The sequence below is a fragment of the Podarcis filfolensis genome (genome assembly GCF_964270895.1).
Source record: "Podarcis filfolensis genome assembly, chromosome: Z".
Classification (NCBI taxonomy): domain Eukaryota; kingdom Metazoa; phylum Chordata; class Lepidosauria; order Squamata; family Lacertidae; genus Podarcis; species Podarcis filfolensis.
Genome location: NC_139617.1, coordinates 15,420,921 through 15,440,552, shown reverse-complemented (window position 1 = coordinate 15,440,552; position 19,632 = coordinate 15,420,921). Strand labels below are relative to the sequence as shown.

The 19,632-nt window shown below is 38.6% G+C and overlaps 1 protein-coding gene across 9 annotated transcripts in view; it reads right to left on the bottom strand.

Annotated features, from left to right (window-relative positions):
* Positions 1-19,632, bottom strand: part of DIAPH2 (diaphanous related formin 2) — a 334,636-nt gene that overhangs the window by 296,901 nt on the left and 18,103 nt on the right. For 4 of the 9 annotated variants that reach the window (XM_083595832.1, XM_083595833.1, XM_083595826.1 and 1 more), the window contains exons 2-5: positions 17,869-17,901; positions 15,807-15,983; positions 14,532-14,636; positions 7,122-7,142 (exon numbers count right to left, since the gene is read on the bottom strand). In XM_083595832.1, coding sequence (XP_083451958.1) covers positions 7,122-7,142; positions 14,532-14,636; positions 15,807-15,983; positions 17,869-17,901 — 336 coding nt within the window. The remainder of the gene's footprint in view (positions 1-7,121; positions 7,143-14,531; positions 14,637-15,806; positions 15,984-17,868; positions 17,902-19,632) is intronic. The other 5 variants (XM_083595834.1, XM_083595828.1, XM_083595829.1 and 2 more) reach the window with 2 other exon arrangements.

Genomic DNA, 19,632 nt, shown 5'->3' with positions numbered 1-19,632 from the left:
AGAGGGATGAGGAAGCTATGGCCACACCAAATGCCTGCTAGGTTTGAATGCTGTCTCCAGCTGTGTGATTAATGCAGAAGTACAGTAAGTTTCAGTTGCCAACTTCTGTATGTGGAATGTAGTGTGGTGTACTGGGGGTGATATTCAGTGTTGGGAAACCTGCTTTGCTTGCAAAAGGTCACAAGTTCAATCCTCAGCATCTTCAGGTAAGGCTGGGAAACACCCCTACCTCAAAACTCTGGAGAGCAGCTGCCAGTTGGTGTAGATAAAACTTAGTTAGATTGACCAATCACGTTGGTATAAACTAGCTCCCTATATTTCATGTTCATCTTTGCCTCTGGAAACAAAATCTCATGGACCAGTCCTGGCAAAATGGTGCTGGAGGTGGGAGTGAGTATTTAACCCCTTGTCCTCTGGGTTTCGGGTCCTGTTGTTATCCTCTCTCTCACAGCTGTAATAAACCTACCATTAAAATTATGGACTGGTCATTTCTTCGTCAGAGGGCAAATGGGCAAATTTAGCAGGGGATCAAATACTTTTCCCCCTCACTGTATGGCTTGATTTTAGATACAAAGGCAGTAAAATTTCAATCCTTAAGTGCCTGGTTGCTTGGTCAAGCTACTAATGAACAGTCAGTCTTGAAAGGTTAATGAGGCTAGAGATTCAACAGTTGAGATCAGTACAGATCTCTAAGCTCATTAGACCAATATCACTTGATAGCATCAGGTAGAAAAACAATAATTTATACCTACTTATAATATCTGCATTTGCCCACAAGACACTCAAGGATAGGGGTACTGGTTAGAAGAGGAACTCTCCAGAAGATTATCAGTACATTACACAATAACTTTTAAAATTGAGATGGCTAACCTTTTTTGGTACAAGGACAACACTGATGCCTTGTGGTGTGTGTGACCAATATTTGCTTGTACACAGGGGCATACTTAGGCTGGCCTGTCAAAGATGCAGTCCAGAGAGGTACAAAAATCAAACCTCTCCACTTTGCCTCAGATGGGAATGAGCTTGCTCCCCGGGCCATTCCTCTGCTGCTCTGGACAGCTGGGCAAAGTATGCAGGCTCCTCTGGGTGTCTTGGCAGTAAAATTCAGCCACTGGTGCGGGTCATTACAACAGCCCTGCAGGGCCCCCTCCCCAGTCGGCCAGCAGCATTATTAGAAACGTGAGCAGAGTGCCCAGCAGGGCACAGAGGGAAGAAAGACAGAGAGCTGAAGAGTGCTAAGGGCACAAGGGACAGTGGTGATTTGGATACATCTCCTAGCTAAGGGCATAAGAGGCGGGCAGGGGGGTGCCGATACGGCTCTTGCTGAGAGCACAAGGATGCCTAGGTATGCATTTGCATGCAAACTGCACATACAGGAACACAGATCTCTCACATACATGCACACACACATACTATCAGCATTTCCAGACCTCTCCACTGCAGCCACTGAGATGGCTTTACACTTATGTTCCATGAAAAATAAAAGGCAGCATTTCTTCCCACCCCATGCTGTTAGCTCAGGGGTAGAAATGATACATTTTAGTCTTAAAAAAACAAAAACAGAAAACTTTGTTTCCAGTCTTAGCATAGAATTGCCTAGTTCAAAGTTCAGAGGAGGAAAGACCATTCTGTCTGCTCTTTAGGGAGGCTCCCTAAAAGAGTAGGTAGAAAGCTTTATCTCCTTATCAGATTGGGAAATACAGCTGCAGGGCCTGTTGTGTCCTTTCCTATGGCTTGGTGGGCCAAATGCAGGTCACAGATTAGCCACCCTTGTGCTAAAATTATGTCCAGATGGGAGGCCTGTTCACTAAATGTCCACTCCTACACCCACCCACCTAAATTTCTATCATTAAAAAGCTGAAAACTTATTAAGTTTACTATTATGCTAACATTGCCATTTATTTTGCCCTACTGTAGTATGGGCAAACAGATTTTATACATTCTGAATACATTCAAAAACCTGGAAAATCTATTGGAGAAGAGCTGATAGGAAAAAATAAAGAAAGAGAATACGTGTGCTATGCATAATAACTGTACCATACCAGCTTCAGCTTTCCTAAAACTATTGTTTTCTCCAGATTTGAAGAGGGCTTCATCCATCAGCTACATTTAACAATCCTTAAGGTTGTGTTGGGGAACCTGTGGGACTAGGACTCCCATCATTCCTGACCATTAGCAATGATGATTGGGGCTGCTGGGAATCAGAGAGTAACAACATCTAGAATGACCACAGGTTCTCATTTCCTGCCTTCAGAGTCTTCCTATTCCACCTAAAGGTATTAAATTATTCAGCAATGCTAAGTTTATTCTTATGTGAAGATGACTCACCAATCAATGCTGTTCTGCAGGGTAACTTTGTTTACTTTTAAATTCTAATTCATTTATCACAGACTGTACTTTTACAGTCCATTACAATTAAACTCCAAATTTACACATACACATGTGTAGTGGGTTCTGGCCCAGAAACATTAAATCACTATAAAAAATTTTAAGTCTTATCATTCAACTGCATTTTTCTGGCAATTTACTCTGTAATTCCAAGATGGTGAAAATGGTATGGTTCCCCACCACCACCACCACCACCACTTTTCCTTTTCATTAATCAACAAGATTTTAGGGATGGACCATTCTTCCTGGATAATGGAGATTTAAAATGCCCCCAAAGAGTGTGGGCTACATCAAGGAATTCCTGTTTGTCCTTACTCTGCCAAGGCAATTCTCCTGACCTAGAATTTGTGGTGACAAATCAAAGGCATACTGGCATCATGTAGTGAAAGAATCCAACGTGGCAGCATCTTTTTTCAAGTTACAGCAGCAATCCTGGTGCAAATCAGGAATCACTCCTATGAAGTCACCATTCTTTAAACACTCCCTATTTGTAGCTATGATTCTCTTACCTTATCTGTGTTAATTGTGCAATGCATCAATATGATGGACTCATTTGGGACTTAATTTTTCTCTTTATTATTCTTCCCAAATAAAGGACAATGAAAGATGAACAAATGGGAGGGACTCAGATTTGCGATAGTAAAATTAGTGATTTAAGAAAAATGTTTCTGCACAATTTAATTATTGCCCTCTGATTCAAAGTTCTTTTATCTGGTTTCAAATACAGCTAGAGTGCATGCCTCATTTTCTCTGTACAATAAAACTATAATATAGAGCTCTTGACAGATTCCATCTATCTAGGTGGTACTACTGCTGAAAAGTATCAGCTAAAATACGTAATTCAAGCAGTATTCTGGCACTGGAGTATCAGCTAATCAGTCTTTAAGGCTATGATGCTCAAAATCTTGAAGAATGAGCAAACATCTCTTTATCAAAAGGGAATGAATTATCACTGTGGTTTTGGTAAGTCACAGGAACTTGGCTTATCTCAGAAGACTGGTTATTATTAATAGGCAGTTCCTAAAGCTCCTTAGCTCTATATGGTCTCTGCCTGAATTTAATGAAGACAGGTCAGATATTTTTCACACTTCTTTTCACCCACAGCATCTCTAACAGGATTTCTATGTATTTGGTAGTTAATTATATCAGGGACCACACCAAGCACACTAATCCTTCTTCTGTCTCTTTAAGCAGTTTGACATGCTTGATCAAGGTATTTTTCATTTATACAGCTCCCAGCAATGCCATCAACATTGTCAAACTTACAAAATAGCCAGATTTAGCTAATTAAGCAATGGCTGAAGCCCAATTCAAACCACTGTAAGTCTGAAATAGGTCCATTTTGAGCCTAACACTGATTGCGTACCTTAATATTTATTAATTTACATATCACATATATAACAAAATGGGTTCTGAGCAATTTACAACTACAAAATCAATCCATAATTCAAATACACAATAATATGAAAACTTCCTTATAAGAGCTGGCATCATCACATCCTGTAGGTCTAGAAGAATATCTACATAGGTACTGTTGTTACAAGTAAGTTGTTACAAGTAACCATGCCACCTGTCCGTCCACATTACTCTTACTCAAACGTATTTAGGGAGTAATGCCAGATACTACCCAACAGTGGCAACCATGACAATTTTTATATAAAGCTTTTAGTACCAGAAAAATCTATGCTACAGTTTTATGAAATGTGCCCTTTAAAATGATTAAATAAACTCTGGAAACAGTTTATTTAAGAAATCACCAAATACATAAAATAATTCATGGAAGTAAATAATTATTTTATGTATCTGGTGATTTCTTGGATTTATTTGGGATTTAAGCACTCTCAAGTATTTCAAATCTAAACCTTTTGGCAAAATCAAAAACTGGAAGAGGATTTCATTTCAGAACTAGAATTCCACTCTTCCACCTACCCTCAGATTAAATTTAACCAATATTTTGAAATATGTAAATTAACTAAGATGATGTAACATGGCAGTTTCTGAAAACCCACTATCCGAAGTCATGCATGCATGTTTGTATGAAACAGGGCATCAGGAAAGGATCCTCCATAAGCAAATACCACCCTCCCAATAACTACAGCTACGGCACTAGCTAAAGTATGCAGTGATAATTCTATGGCAGAGCTTTCCAAACGTTTCATGTTGGTGACACACTTTTTAGACATCCATGATTTCTTGACACAGTAATTCAGTTTTACTAGCCAACCAGAGGCTAGACTAACACCTTTCCAGCCCTGGGAGGAGTGCGGGAAATGTTCACACAACACACCTACACACTGCAGCCAACACACTAACATGTCCTGCGCACAGTTTGGAAAGCTCTATTCTACAGTATCTTCTATCTGAATTCTCTTAAAACTGCTATTTTTGAGAGATGGCTTTCAAACTCCATTTTCAAAGCCTTTCACCTGAATATTCCTAACCACAGTTCATAGTGGTTAATTCTTAACAGGATTATTGTCTCTCAATTTCTTTTTGCTTGCAGCAACCTATCAGCATTACTCTGTTCATCTTCTTTTGCTATAGACATGCTAATTTAAAGTGCTAAAGCTTGGTTCTGTTTCCTTTAACACAATATTCTGTGATGGAGAACATGAAAGGTGATTCAACAGTCAATTCTTTTAGTTGCTTATCTGTAATGAACTATAAAATGGACAGAAACTCTTTTTATAGAGCAAGAAGAATATTTATATTAATGTGAAATAATTTGAGTATATTATGGCTCAGTATTTAAGTTATTCATTTTTGAAGACTAGTATAATACAAACAGAGGAACAAAGCAACCGCTTTGAAATTTTTCAAGACAGTTCCACTGATGTATCTTTGTTACAATGAAAATGTATAGCCTGCAATACAAATTATTAAAACATACTTCAATCTTCATCTACAGTATGTCACTTTACTGCCTACAGGAGCGTATGTGTTAACATTGCAATAGCTGAAACACTAACATTTTTGACTAGTTTAAGTTCCTAAGAACCAAAACAATTCTATTCTATATGAAGCTAAAGAAAAATCTCAGCCTGTTTTCAGCACACAAGAACTGAACACTGCTTCAAACCTTTATTTCCTGCTCTCTTTTTTTAAAAAAGCAGGCTTCGTTTACTTTGAGAGGCAACAAATTGCACAAAAGCAAAGAAAAATGTTTCAACTGCAGCACTTTGTGCCTGGTTTGCATTTAAACCAGCTTCATTTCTGAAGTGTGTTCTGGAAACACATTCTGAGGAAATTCATTGTTCTACTTTCATGTTTTATTGTGTTAAATCTCTCACTGAAATTATAACTCAATTTTGCACTATGTCTGAATATATAAGGAACTGTCAAATCTGCTCCCAGTGAAGGATTACAGCAGTTCTGCTGGTATGGGGCTCTAGTTTCAAATGGCTACCTCCACTACCAGTAGTCTTCTGCATTGGGCTGTTTGTGTTCACTTTTCACCAAAATCCACCCTAGACCAAGGATGTATATCAAGGAAAGAAATGGCAATAAGCAGCAAGCTCTATAGACAACTAGCTTTAACAGACATTACTACTAAGATTTAAACAATAAGTATTTTTACATTTAAGTCCTAATGTTTATTTATTTCTTAAGTATATATACCACCTTTCTGCCAAGACATGGAAAGCAGATTACTATTTTAACACTAAAATATATGAATGTTATAATATGAACAGTTGGTCAGGGGTCTGGTGGTGGAAGGGACAGTCCAGATGAAGTAGGCACTGATGTTGACTAGCTGCCTCCTTTGCTCCTTTGCTCTCTTTTTCCTTTCCCCAAGGCAGCTGTGATAATGTCATGGAATAATTGCCTTAAAAACCTGTTAAACAGCAATGTGATATATATTATCCTGGTTGGGGGAAAGAACAGGATCCGGTCAGCAGGCCAGATTCTGAACTACCCAACCCCCTGCAGGACACTTTGATAGGTAAGCCAACTTCAGAAACAAAAACTCTTAAGTGTGCTTTCAATTCTTTTCCTTCCTTTCTTTGCCACTCAGCTTGAGTTCAGACTGTTGATGCAAAGAAAAATGTTCCTTTGCAACTTGGATTGAACTCAAGTCAGGCTGCAAAGGAAGATCCCTGTAGGCAATACCAGCAGGGTTTGCAATCAGTACAGATTGGATCAGCATGGATGGAAATCTCTGCTTTCAGCAGGAAGAGGCTGCACTCCAGGGCTTCTGATCTGGAACCACACGGTTCTTGGCTTTCATGATGTAAGACAGTTAGGATATATATGTAAGAAAAATGCAAAAGGTGTGCACTTCCCCCCCACCCTCTGCAGTAAGAAGCAAGAAAACCATTTTCACTGGATACTAGGGGGTGGAGATGGTAACCAAGCCCAGCAAATGCTGAATACTATATTCAGGCCCACATCACCCCCCAATCCAAATATCACAATGAGAAGTAATTCATTACTGTCTGACAATAGAAATTACCATTTTCAAACTATTGCACTTGCCACAATGAAGTTTTAATTTTGCTACTTAAGGCTGCATCTGAACTTTAAAAAAGCAGATCTGTTTAGGAAATCTGGAATAAAAAGTTGCATTTTAATGTAAGTTTATTGTTCTAAATTTGCATGCCAGAAATGCATTATACATATCAAAGAGACATTCAAGAGGCCAATACAAGTACAATAATTGCAAACAATATGCACATTTTTCCAAGTGTTGTATTGTGGATCTGCAAGTGGTGACAGACTACAGTGGTACTCACCGGAACTTTATTTCCGATAATCTGCATGCAGTGATCAACGGAGAGCAGTAATAAGAGATAAATAAAAAAAGCAGAATTAGTAAGCTGAAGCATTTCACACAAGTAGCCAAGAGCTTAGTAGTTAGTAACTGTTAATGATATTTAATGTTAAAACATAGAATATATTCACAGAGTCATTTCAACAAGCTGAAAAACAAAATACAAACTGAATTATAATTGTATACTTCCAGAACGTTTTAATATGAAGAAATGGGCTTATTTGGCTAGGGATATGTTATTTATTAGTTCATGCATACACAAGAACTGGAAATGCTTATTTATTAGGCACACATTTAATACCTGCCATCAAAATTAAGCACACTCTTTTGAGTATCGTTTTATAAAAGTGGCATACTGCAGCAAATAACTTAATTTCCAGCAGTACTTTCATTATTTTCCACAAAAATACTGTATTGAGGAGATGCCTGTAATACCAGCATTTTAATTTGGATGGTACTTCACTTGAATTAAAGAAACCCATCTGAATGTTTAAGTGCTTAAATGTAACGCACTGGAGTAATGTTTTTTCCAACATGAAATCTTATGTATTTCTCATCTCAAACTGGGAATTTGTTTTTAGAACTATCAGGGTTTGTGACAGGGGACAAGTTATTGCCCTACATCTCTCCTTTGCACTGATGTCCAAGGACATGGGATTAATTGAAGAAAAATATGCAACCCTGAATTGGGACAAACTAGCACTAGATAGTCAATTAATAATTATCTAGCAGGCAGTTATATACAGCTCTTATGGCACATGCAGATGTATGTTCTACAACAATTATAGAAACATAGTAGCTCCTGTAAGTGGTCCCACCCCCAATTGCCACAAGTGTGTCTGCAGGATGACCTTGCCCGAAGTGGGTGTGGGTGTGTGGGTGTGTCAGTAACAGCTTTTCTAAACAAGTAAGTTGTCTCACTGCAAAAAAAATTTAGGAAGTGGTCTAATTGTTGTAATCTTATGTAAACTGTTTTGTGAAGACCACCTGAAAAGCCGTATATAAATACCGTAAATAAATTAAATAAAAGTGCAACACAGCTGGCCACAACTGCTGGATAATAATAGAACAGTATTTTGCTATGTACTTAGGCATTCCAACAGTCAATGCAGACAACTGCTATTGCACCAGCACTGAGAACTTCGTGGTAGACCTGCCTGCTGCCTCATCAGAAAAGCACAAAGTCACATTACTACATAGAGAGCATTTCTGGGTAAAGTAATATTTTTGATTTGCAGAAGGCACCAGTTTTATCTTGAACCCTTGAAATAAACCAGATTCCCACCTCACCCTATGTTTTAATGCCTTTCATTTCCTAAGAATGAGCCATAGTCAGGTAATAGAAACAGTGTCAAAATCAGTATGTCTAAAGCAATGCCCAGTTCTCAAGCACCCACTCTAGGATTTTAACTGATTTAAATATTGAGTTATATTCTGAAAACACACCTAGAAACCTTATGGTGCACAGTGGGTAAAATTTATCTGAAAAAATAAATTATAATTTCTCCACTTCCTGTATCCCAAATTGTGCTAGCAGGCCAGTAATTTTGGGAATCAGATACCAGCATGGACACTCACCCACACACCCATAATTCAAATAATATTTTCTGCATATAATTGTAGCAATAGGACTGCTCTATTTGGGTATTTTGAAATGTATGAATTGGAGTACAGTGGTACCTCGGGTTATGAACTTAATTCATTCTGGAGGTCTGTTCTTAACCCAGAACCATCCTTAACCTGAGGCGGCACTTTCACTAATGGGGCCTCCCACTGCCGCCGCACCACCGGCACACGGTTTCCGTTCTTATCCTGGGCCAAAGTTCTCAACCCGAGGTACTACTTCCGGGTTAGTGGAGTTTGTAAACCGAAGTGTTTGCAACCCGAAGCGTTTGTAACCCGAGGTACCACTGTACTGAATTGGCACATAACAGAGACAGGTAAGGGAGATAACAAATTGATCAGCATACTTTTAAAAATAAAATCATGCAAACTGTCAAAGTCAGATAAGTGTTATCAGTAAGAGAAGAATGACAACATGCTTCATATAAGGCTGGCTCCAAGTTTAAGGGTCACAGTTAACAGTAATCTGTGCCAGACAGCTGGGTTACCCAACTGGGATTGTAGAGGTTGATGGGCAGTGGGATGACAGGTCTTTGAGAGTGGGCTACATATCTCTTGCACCTTCCCCTCATGTTTTGAGATGTTTTGTTTCAACTCTGCATATATGTCATTTGGGTGCAATGCAAAGCTAAGTTCTGGTGAGACCCCTTGCTAGCCACATTTGTTTCCCAAAGGCATATAAATTAGTATATGCAAATTGCACTTCCACCCCAAGTTTTTTAAGTATGTAGCAACACGGGGTGGGGCGGGGGTGGCTATTTTAATTTCCACAACACCAAGTATGAAAACATAATTGTAAATAATTAAAATGGTGAGTGGTTCACAGATCCAATCACCCAGCATGGATAGAGAGGGGGCAAGTGTAAGAAATGGGGTATCAACAGCTGCCCAAGGACTCCTGGTACCAACACCTGTCCCGGCTATCAAAGAAATGTTTTTGAATTCCTTAAGATCAAGGTCACAGTGGAAAATAATGGCAAGTTACTGCACCTCACTGACACGTATTCATTTGTTTTTCAAACAGTACTCTGCTCAGTAAGATGCAGTTTGTGGACAACTTTGCAGCTGAGATTTTGCTATAAACATTGCCCCCTCTAGCTACACTTTTCTTGGCCTAGAGTTGGCTGGCAGAGTTTGGTTTAGCACCAAGTTCTGAAAAATGTGTTTGGTATACTAACTATTCTTGTGTACTGCTAAAAAATGGTGTGTGCTTTCTCCCTTCTAAAGCAAAGTTGACATTAAAGTTATTGTACTTGAAGAAACAGTTGTAGTTATTCATCCTCTGCCCACTCCCCTGCCCACCCCCCAGTCAGATAATGTACAGATTTCTTCCAGCTTTCTTTTCTCTCATCTGAAGAGCTGCTGCATATTAGAATGTTACTTATTAGACTTACATTTCAACCATGTGAAGCATATGCTAAGTTTTGACATAACTGGCAGGACATTAAAAATATATAAATCTTAAAGTTGGCACACCAAGCTGCTTTACTAATACAGGACAAAAAGCCATGCTACAACCTCTGGAAAAAGTATACCTTTATTATTCATTGTTCAACATTAACTTTACGATCCTGAGATACATAACCATGCATAATTACCACATGTTTATCCTAATCTGGCCTTTGACATCCAAGATGTATATTTTTAGGACCCACTCTATTCTTGTAATTTGTTTTAGAATGTTTTAATGTTGTATCTTAAATTGTTGTGACCTACTCAGAGCCTAGGGCTTGCTGATCAGAAGTTTCCGGTTGCTGATCATGTTATGCTGATCATGTTATGAGCAGTTTCCGGTTACAAACGGCCCTCCACAACAGATTAAGTACGTAACACGAGGTACCACTGTATTGTCAGTGCAATAGTATCCATTTGTAGTAAGGTTACTGGTTACTCAGCAACTAAATTACACTCAAACATAGAGCACGGGTACCCATTAAATTTGCAGTTGAACAGGCGAAATAAACTGTAGCACGGAAGACAGTAGCAGTAGATGATCAATTATTCACAGTGGAGCAGGTAAGGGGTCCTTACCCCTAGCCCAGCACACCACTGCCACCAATTCCTCCTACAATCCTTAGTAATAATGGCTGCTTTGGATCTTTTCTTCGCTCCCAAGGAGATGACGAGGTCACAGAATTTGGACTCTATGACTGAGCTGCCATCCACCCCAAACTGACTATTGTAAGAGAAGCTTTGGAGCATATGGGGGTGGAGACAAAAGCAGTGATTTGCAGGTGGCTACCAATAAGGGACGCGGGTGGCGCTGTGGGTTAAACCACTGAGCCTAGGGCTTGCCGATCAGAAGGTCAGCGGTTCGAATCCCCGTGACAGGGTAAGCTCCCATTGCTTGGTCCCTGCTCCTGCCCACCTAGCAGTTTGAAAGCACATCAAAGTGCAAGTAGATAAATAGGTACCGCTCCGGCGGGAAGGTAAACGGCGTTTCCGTGCGCTGCTCTGGTTCGCCAGAAGCGGCTTAGTCATTCTGGCCACATGACCCGGAAGCTGTACGCCGGCTCCCTTGGCCAATAAAGCAAGATGAGCGCCGCAACCCCAGAGTCGTCCGTGACTGGACCTAATGGTCAGGGGTCCCTTTACCTTTACCTTTACCCTGGGACCTTAGGGTAAAGAGCAGGTACAAGTAAAATAAATTGGATTCACTAAATTTATCCTGAAAAAAACAATTTGGTTAGACTTTAACGCCACTTAAGTGAACAAAGAAGGATTTTCATCAAGCCCCCCTAGTCCTGGTGTACCCATTATACCTCACTGGCTTATACACACTTAAGCTTGCTCAACATCATTCGTTCCAATGTTCACCAGTGAGAGCAAGAAGTAAGGCTACACTGTATAGCTCACTTCTCATGCACTGTATAAGTGTCTCTAAAAATTGGGCATTATATAGTTGTACATGTAAAGGTTTATTCCGGATCAGGAACCCCAACCTTTCAGAGTTCTAGATCCTAGTGAAGTCCCATTCCCATAGTCCTTACTCTCATGTTGGTCAACACAAAGCAAATAATGCCCCAATTAGGATTTTACTGCTATGTAAAAATAAACTTGAATGGTTATATGAAATATTACAACAAAGTAGTATATTAATGCAAGGTTAGGAACACAGTTCTAATCATTATTTAAAGATGATGATCTTTCCCCATACAAATACATCCTAAAAAATAGCTTTAAACCCTTCACATTATTCTTATCAATAATACTTTTAAATCCTGATGAAGTTCAAGCAAAATATTTTCAGTCTATTATCCTACATTTTTGTTTTAATGAAGCTGTGAATTGCACGACTGAATTACATAGAGTAAGATGTAATGCCTTCAACTCTGATTTTTAAAGACATGTGTATGAGGCCCGTGTGTCCAATTAACAAAGTGGCTGCAATGTGTATTTTCACTCATAACAGCTGAGATCAACAAATAAAACAAGTTATTTCAAATAAATTTAGTCATGTGTAGTTTAAGTTTGATTGTGTGTGCTGTTACACTGCCTCAACTTTGGAATTCTCTCCATTCTGCTCCACATTTATACACAAATTGGGCAAACACAAATATAATCTCATTTACTACTTCATTTTAATACATGATTATTCATGCACTGTTATCTGCATTTTGCACTCTGATTTAGTTATGTAGAATGATTATATTTCTGCCTTTAGGTATTTGAAAAATAGTACTGAATATGCAAGCTTGGGTTTCCCAAAGCACTTTACTATAAACAATAACTTGAATACAAAACTGGGAAAAGATTCATTGGAATTTCAAAGTAAAACCGTGCACATCATGTAATTCTACTGAAATAAGGCTAGTGGCAAATTTCACTTATCACTTGGAAACATATTTCTGCCCTTGGATACCCAGGCAAATTAGAAAGCATGCAGCTAGTATGTCTGGATAGTGCTACAATGTGTGACTTAAGTTGACATTCAGCAGCTTGTAAAGGAGTGCCACAAGAGCTGAAGGAACAAATGGATTAGACGTTAACTTCAGGTGGTTCTCGGCAACTGCTATGTATTGTGAATGTTTTCATTAAAAGAAAGCGAGGAAATGATCAAGAGACATGCATGAAGACACGCATGAAATCTCTTTAACATTGGATTAAACCTAAAATCCTAAATAGTTTTACTCAAAAGCAATCTCTGTTCACTCACTTCTAAGTAACATTTAAGGATAAAGGTGTTTGTCGCATGTATGTTCAAAAATGTTTTAAATGGATACTGTGAAAATGATAAATGAACAACATCAGGTGTTCAGCAGGTAAAAACCTGGATCAGCCAAAGTGATTTGCAGGCCCAATCAACAAGCTGTTCAGGGCACCTGCAAATATCTGTACAAAGGACTTCACATGACCCAACAATCTCCTGCTTGTTGGGTCCTGAAAACTCCCTTGCAGAACATTCTACAGTGGGGTCTTGCACAGCATTCAGCTGATTGCCACAGAGAACTCTGATACTTTGCATGATTTCTCAACAAAATGTGTGGGCAAAAAAAGTTAGGTTAGATAATGTCATTGTGATTAACAGGTGTGTGACCTCAACTGCCTGTCATATTTGGTCCATGGGTGTGGGTGTGTGAAAACAATCTGGTCCACTGTAGCTCCGCCAACTCTGAGGTAGACAACGAACAGCGGGGAAATATACCTAGTGGGGGGAAATGCTTCCTCACTTGTCCATTAACGGAGAACTTCAGCATCATAATACTTCACCTTAAAAAAAATTAAGAGTTCTTTGTATGCTCATTGAAAGTCAACATTCACTGAACATACAAATATGGTATTCTTATGAAGACACTTAAACTGTCCCACTTTCAGACTTGGAATGTGACACTGTGCCCATTTCAAAGCCTAGAGGAGCAGATTACCTAACAAACTGTACATATTGTCCCATGAAAAGCAACGGGTTATTTCACGGGAAGGAAAGCTGCAAACTAGAATTCAACAACCTCAATCTAGGTCACTAAAGTGATGTTTTATTATTATCGTCGTCGTTGTCATCAGGTGTTTATTATTTCCCACTACTTCTACAATTAGAATCACTGGTTAGGTTTCAAAGAACCCTTTATGTATGTATATGAGTGCAGGGAGGTAGTTATTGTGTTGTTTGTTATGTTATTATGTTTGTGCTTTTATACTGTAAACTGCTCTGTGATTCTTGGATAAAGGGTGGTATATAAATTTAATTAATTAATAGTAACAACAACAATAAAAATGCAAGCAAAAGTCATTTCCCACAGTAGTTCCTTGCTACATCAAATAATTTAGTGAAGCTGTCCTAATAGGCTGTATATGGGACTGCCCTTTGAATGAATCAATTTGAAAGCCAGAAACTACAGAAACTAGGACAGTCAGCCAGTACCAAAGAACATGGTTTGAAACTAGGATACTTTTACACCTTGTTTTCAAATTACTATCAGCATCTCCCACATTTGTGGCATTTACTGTGTAAGAGATACTGAGAAAAGTCCTAATGATTATTCTGGAGCAGTGGATTTAGGATACTTAATGGTTTACAGTAAAGACAGCATCATGTTTTAGATTACCAAGCAGTTGTGAAATATGTAATACATTCTAATTAAGGCTTTTATCCATCGTTGAAGGCATTTTAAAGGATTTTATGAAGAAAGCTTTGTAAGCACTCTAGGAAGGATAAACTGAAGCAGAAATCTGAAGATTTGAGTTGAAACTGCAGATGATGTTAAGAGTATTAGTCTGACCTATCTTTGAGGGTGGGAGACTTCCTACTTACAGATTTGGCAGTTGCAGAAATGTACTGGACAACCATCTCACGTTTTGTGGTCAAGTCCTTATTCCGTAAAGGAGCTTTTCGTTCTTCATTCAAGTTCATGTCTTCCTGTAAGTAAATAATCATAACATTGCCAGGATTGGATTAATATTTCATAGTTTCAGTTAATCTTCATGAGTACAGATGCTAAGAATTGCTCTGTGTTTAAAGAGAAAGGAGGGATGACTGGTTTACTCTAGACAGGCTATTTCACATCATCAGCCTAAGCTATCTGTTTATATGAACAACATTAATGCACAATTTCCAGCATGCTCATATACACACATGCTCAATGCTAAGCAACAGAATGCAACAAGTCCAGTAGTGCAGTTAACTGCCCAAGTAATAATTTGGGGTATAACTCTTCACTCACATCTTAGTAAAACAAAATAAACTATGTTTTAATGTGAGCATGCAGTGCCCTGGTGCACACAGCTGGAATTTTGGCCATTTCACTCCTCTCTTGGTGCACCTATGAGGAAACAGGTTAGAGTCTGGTTTGTTATGTAGAAACCCAAACTTATGTTTAGTTTCTCAAAAAGACCACAAGTAATAAGCAATTTTTTAAAAATTGACTTACCACTTGTGTGGAGAAAAAAGAAACCACAAGCCCAGGTTCAAATGCAGTAACAACCTTAATTCTGGTTTGTTTCCTCCCTGGCAACAAAATATCAGGAGCAGAGAAGGTCCCATGGTTTCATCAGTGTGCATCAGCACATTCACATTAAAACACAGCTTATTTTAACTATTTTAGAATGTTTCATGTAAATGAAGCCAGATACAAACATCTTTCCATGATAACATTCCAGGTAAGGAAGCAAGCAATGATCTTGAGAAAGACACTGAGAATTGCCTCTCTATGATGACAATAGCTTTCTGAACCATAATCTGCATATACTGTTCAGGCATCTCCACCACACTACAACTCCTGGCCACTGATTTATCTCAAAAAAAAAAAAAAAACCCCAAATTTTTGGGGTAACATCCCCATGGCAACTGAAACGTGCCTTCCAGTCCTCTATCCAAGACAATCAAATTAAAATGTATGTTGGAATATTCACACACTAATCTATCTCCTTCTCATTCACTATTTAATTAGTGTCTGCATTGGTCTTGGAGCAAGGATTAACCGTTTTGCTCAGAAGCTCAATAACAGAGTTACGACAACTGATAACACAGAAGTCTAATTTTATGTATTGTTCACAATACAAACACATGCTTGTCAAGCAAAAAGCTTACCATCATTTTTTCAAACAAATCCATAACTTCTTTTTCTGATAAATTCATTGAACGTTCATCAAATAGTGGCTGAGCCACTGGCAATTCATTTATAGAAGCCTGGGAGTCAATGGGGTGCTGAATGAGAAGTTTCTCCTTTTTGACGCCCGATTTCCTAAAACTGGTTATTCTGTCACGCTGCAGAAAGAACACAAATACTTTCTATTAGGGGTAACATATAAGAGAAAATCATTTACTTCCACTTTGCATGCTAAAATTAATAATCATGCTGAAGAAAATTAAGCCATACAGCTACAATTCTGAGACTGTACTTCAGAGCTTTGTTTTGCCTAATCATGGGGTGTACTCCCCTTTAAAATGCAATATTTCTGCACAGAATATAATGTACAATTTGTCTATTTAAATCAGATGCAATTTTAGTCCAAATAATGTGGTGCATAGCAGCACTTGCCTAGAAACAGGGCAATGTGTAGTCTTTTAAGTTCTGAGTCTCAAAATTCTCAACCAAGATAGCTCAAAATAGCTCAGAATTTGGTTTAAGTAAAAGTGAAATCTAAATCTGTATAAGTCAGACAAGTTGAGAAAATATGCTCATTTTGTATAAAAGTATTTTGCTACTAATCAGGAAAATCTGGATCTGACTGGGATTTCAGAAGATATTACCCATCCTTTTTGAACCGTATTTCCCCCCCAGCCTTTAATGCTAGAAATCACCATGTAAGGATGAATTTCCAAAACTAAACTCTATGCTTGTGTTCACAGATTTGTAATGTATACAGTTCTATCTATATAGGTAAGCATTCAAAGTCTTCAGGTAATATCCAGTTCTCAACTGCAAACCAGAGGACAGCTGAACTGGATATATCCAAAATGGCAGAGCCATGGATTACTTAATTATGTTCATGAGAGGCTTGGATCAAAACATCTTAAAAGTCACTCTAGGTTTAAGTACAGTCTCTTTTTTAGGATTCATCAGACAAACAAGTTAGCTGTTATATTGCTTCAAGATCTTTTACAAGCATTAGCTGAAGGGAACGTTAAGCAGCACAGAATTGTCAGTAAAATGGTTTAGTAGATTTCTTCTCTGTGCAAGTACTGCATGCAAGCTTGCATATTCAACAGCCACTACGTCTCCTACTGGATGGTATTACAGGAAGCATGGGACAAAGTTTTGCTTAAAATGAATTAACTGGATACAACCCAGGTACGTGAGAGATGGGTAATATTGAAGCTCTACAGGAAATGCTTTCCACCCTTGTTCTCCATGCACATAAAATGCAAAATTACAGTGATAGTCTATTTCTTCAAAGAATACAATAATTTGTAATATCCATTATAATGGATGTGCTCTTTAGCATACTTTAATAACACTTATTAAGTATTCATTATAATGGACGTTACCTGTGGCAAATATATCATGAGTGATATAGACAGCAGGTGTTTGTGGCACATTTTGATAGGAGCTGTAGAGCTCATATACCAACAGAAAGGCTAAAGTGAGGCAAGACTACAGGCACCTTAGCAGGCTATAAGTTAGATGCAAATACCACATCAAGGGATAGAGAGGTAAATGCTACCTCAAACTCTGGACTTGACTTGTAAAGCACTTGCCAAAATGATTGGCCACCACTACTCTGAAGTGTTACAAGGTGCCACATGTCATATTACTAATGAAAGAGACAGTATTCACATCTACATCTGAAAGTCTTTTACAGCATCAGGGTTGAAAGGATTAAAGTCAAGGAAGTATCAGGGAAAATAGTTATTTAAAACCAAATAGGCAAGAGATAGCTTTTCCAAAGTTTGTTCCCTTATAGCAAGAACAGTGAACCTACGGCCCTTCAGGTGTTGCTGGAGCACAACCCCCTTAATCTCTAGACACTGGTAATGCTGACTGGAGCTGATGGGAGTCCAACATGTAAAGGGCAAACAGCTTCCTCAGTCTTTCCTTACATGGTGGAACACTTCACAATATTCATTTCCTACTGGTCATAATTACTCTTATGCAGCAGAAGCAGCATGCACTAGAAAGAAACACAAACCCAGCATGTAAGACTCTTACCATATCATCTGCCAAAGTTTTTATCTGAAGATTCTAGTTAATTTTTTTTTAAAAAAAGAAGAAAAGAAAACAGTATATTACCCAACATACCTTTTGAAATTAACATGAAGTTCCCGAAGCTTATTTTTTACTTGTTTCTAAAGCTTTTGTCATTATTTTCTCACAAAATGCTTCCATACCAGGTATAACGCATTTAAAGCCAGCACTACTAAATTTTATTTTGACTGTATGTTACTAGTATACCATATCACTTCAACCTTTACTGTATCATTGTCAAAAAAAAGAGAAATTGGGTGTTTGATGTTAACAGAGAAAAATAAATAGCATCTAATACAACATTACATTGAACTGAACACACAGCAAAATATTTATACACAATACAGGACAGTCTTTGACTAAATAAATAAACTGCTTAGGCAGCACTGTGGTTCACACCTTTTTAGTCACCAAACAAAGCTTTGTTCAAAAAGTTTGAAGAAAACTTCTGAACTATATGATACTCTAAATATATTACAAGTGACAAAGACAATGACAATCTTCTAGCCAGTCCTTGTTATAGGTTTGTCTAAGGAGCTTTCTGGCTGGGTTGGTTGACAGTGAGAAAGAAGATGATATTATGAGCTGTATGAAGCTTTTCCTATCCTCATCAGAAGGCTTTCATTTCCTGGTAAAACCTTATTTTATTGTTTGAAGAATGGCCCAGAGATTTGCCTTAAGAGAAAATCAGCTTGTGAGGCATGAACAGTATCTTACACACTTTACTTAGTACAGGACATACCAAATGTACAGTCCCTCAAAATATGATGTAGCACTCTTTATACTTATACTTCCAATGATTTATCACAGAAATAAAATGGTTCAAGGCAACTGTGGATCAAGTTATTGTCCCCTTATAGTGCTAATAGAAACACGGACATTATCTTAATACAGCGGTAAAGGTAAAGGGACCCCTGACCATTAGGTCCAGTCGTGGCCGACTCTGGGGTTGCGGTGCTCATCTCGCTTTATTGGCTGAGGGAGCCGGCGTACAGCTTCCGGGTCATGTGGCCAGCATGACTAAGCCGCTTCTGGTGAACCAGAGTACTTAATTCGTTCCGGAGGTCCGTTCTTAAGCTGATACTGTTCTTAACCTGAAACACCACTTTAGCTAATGTGGGCTCCTGCTGCTGCCGCGCCACTGGAGCACGATTTCTGTTCTCATCCTGAAGCAAAGTTCTTAACCCGAGGTATTTCTGGGTTAGCGGAGTCTGTAACCTGAAGCGTATGTAACCTGAAGCGTATGTAACCCGAGGTACCACTACATAATAATAAATTTTATTTATACCCTGCCCTCCCCAGCCAACACCGGGCTCAGGGCAGCTAACACCCGATATAAAAACAAATTGATTGAGATACAACTTAAAAAACAAGATTAAAATACAACATTAAAATGCACTCTCATTTCAATGGAAACTCAAATCAAAAACTTTTTGGGGGATGAAAACGTCAAGTCTTCACCAAGGCTAACTATCCAAACTGGTCCTACATGGGCCAGAAAAAAGCCAGGGAAGTCCCCAAATAGGAATTCCATCACAGGAGGAGAAAGGAAAAAAGAAAGAAAGAGGGGGAGGGAATCAAATTTATTCCAAGCCAAAGACCAGGCAGAACAGCTGTCTTACAGGCCCTGCAGAAAGAAATCAGATCCTGCAGGGCCCTGGTCTCATGAGACAGCGTGTTCCACCAGGCCAGAGCCAGTGTTGAAAAGGCCCTGGCTCTGGTTGAGGC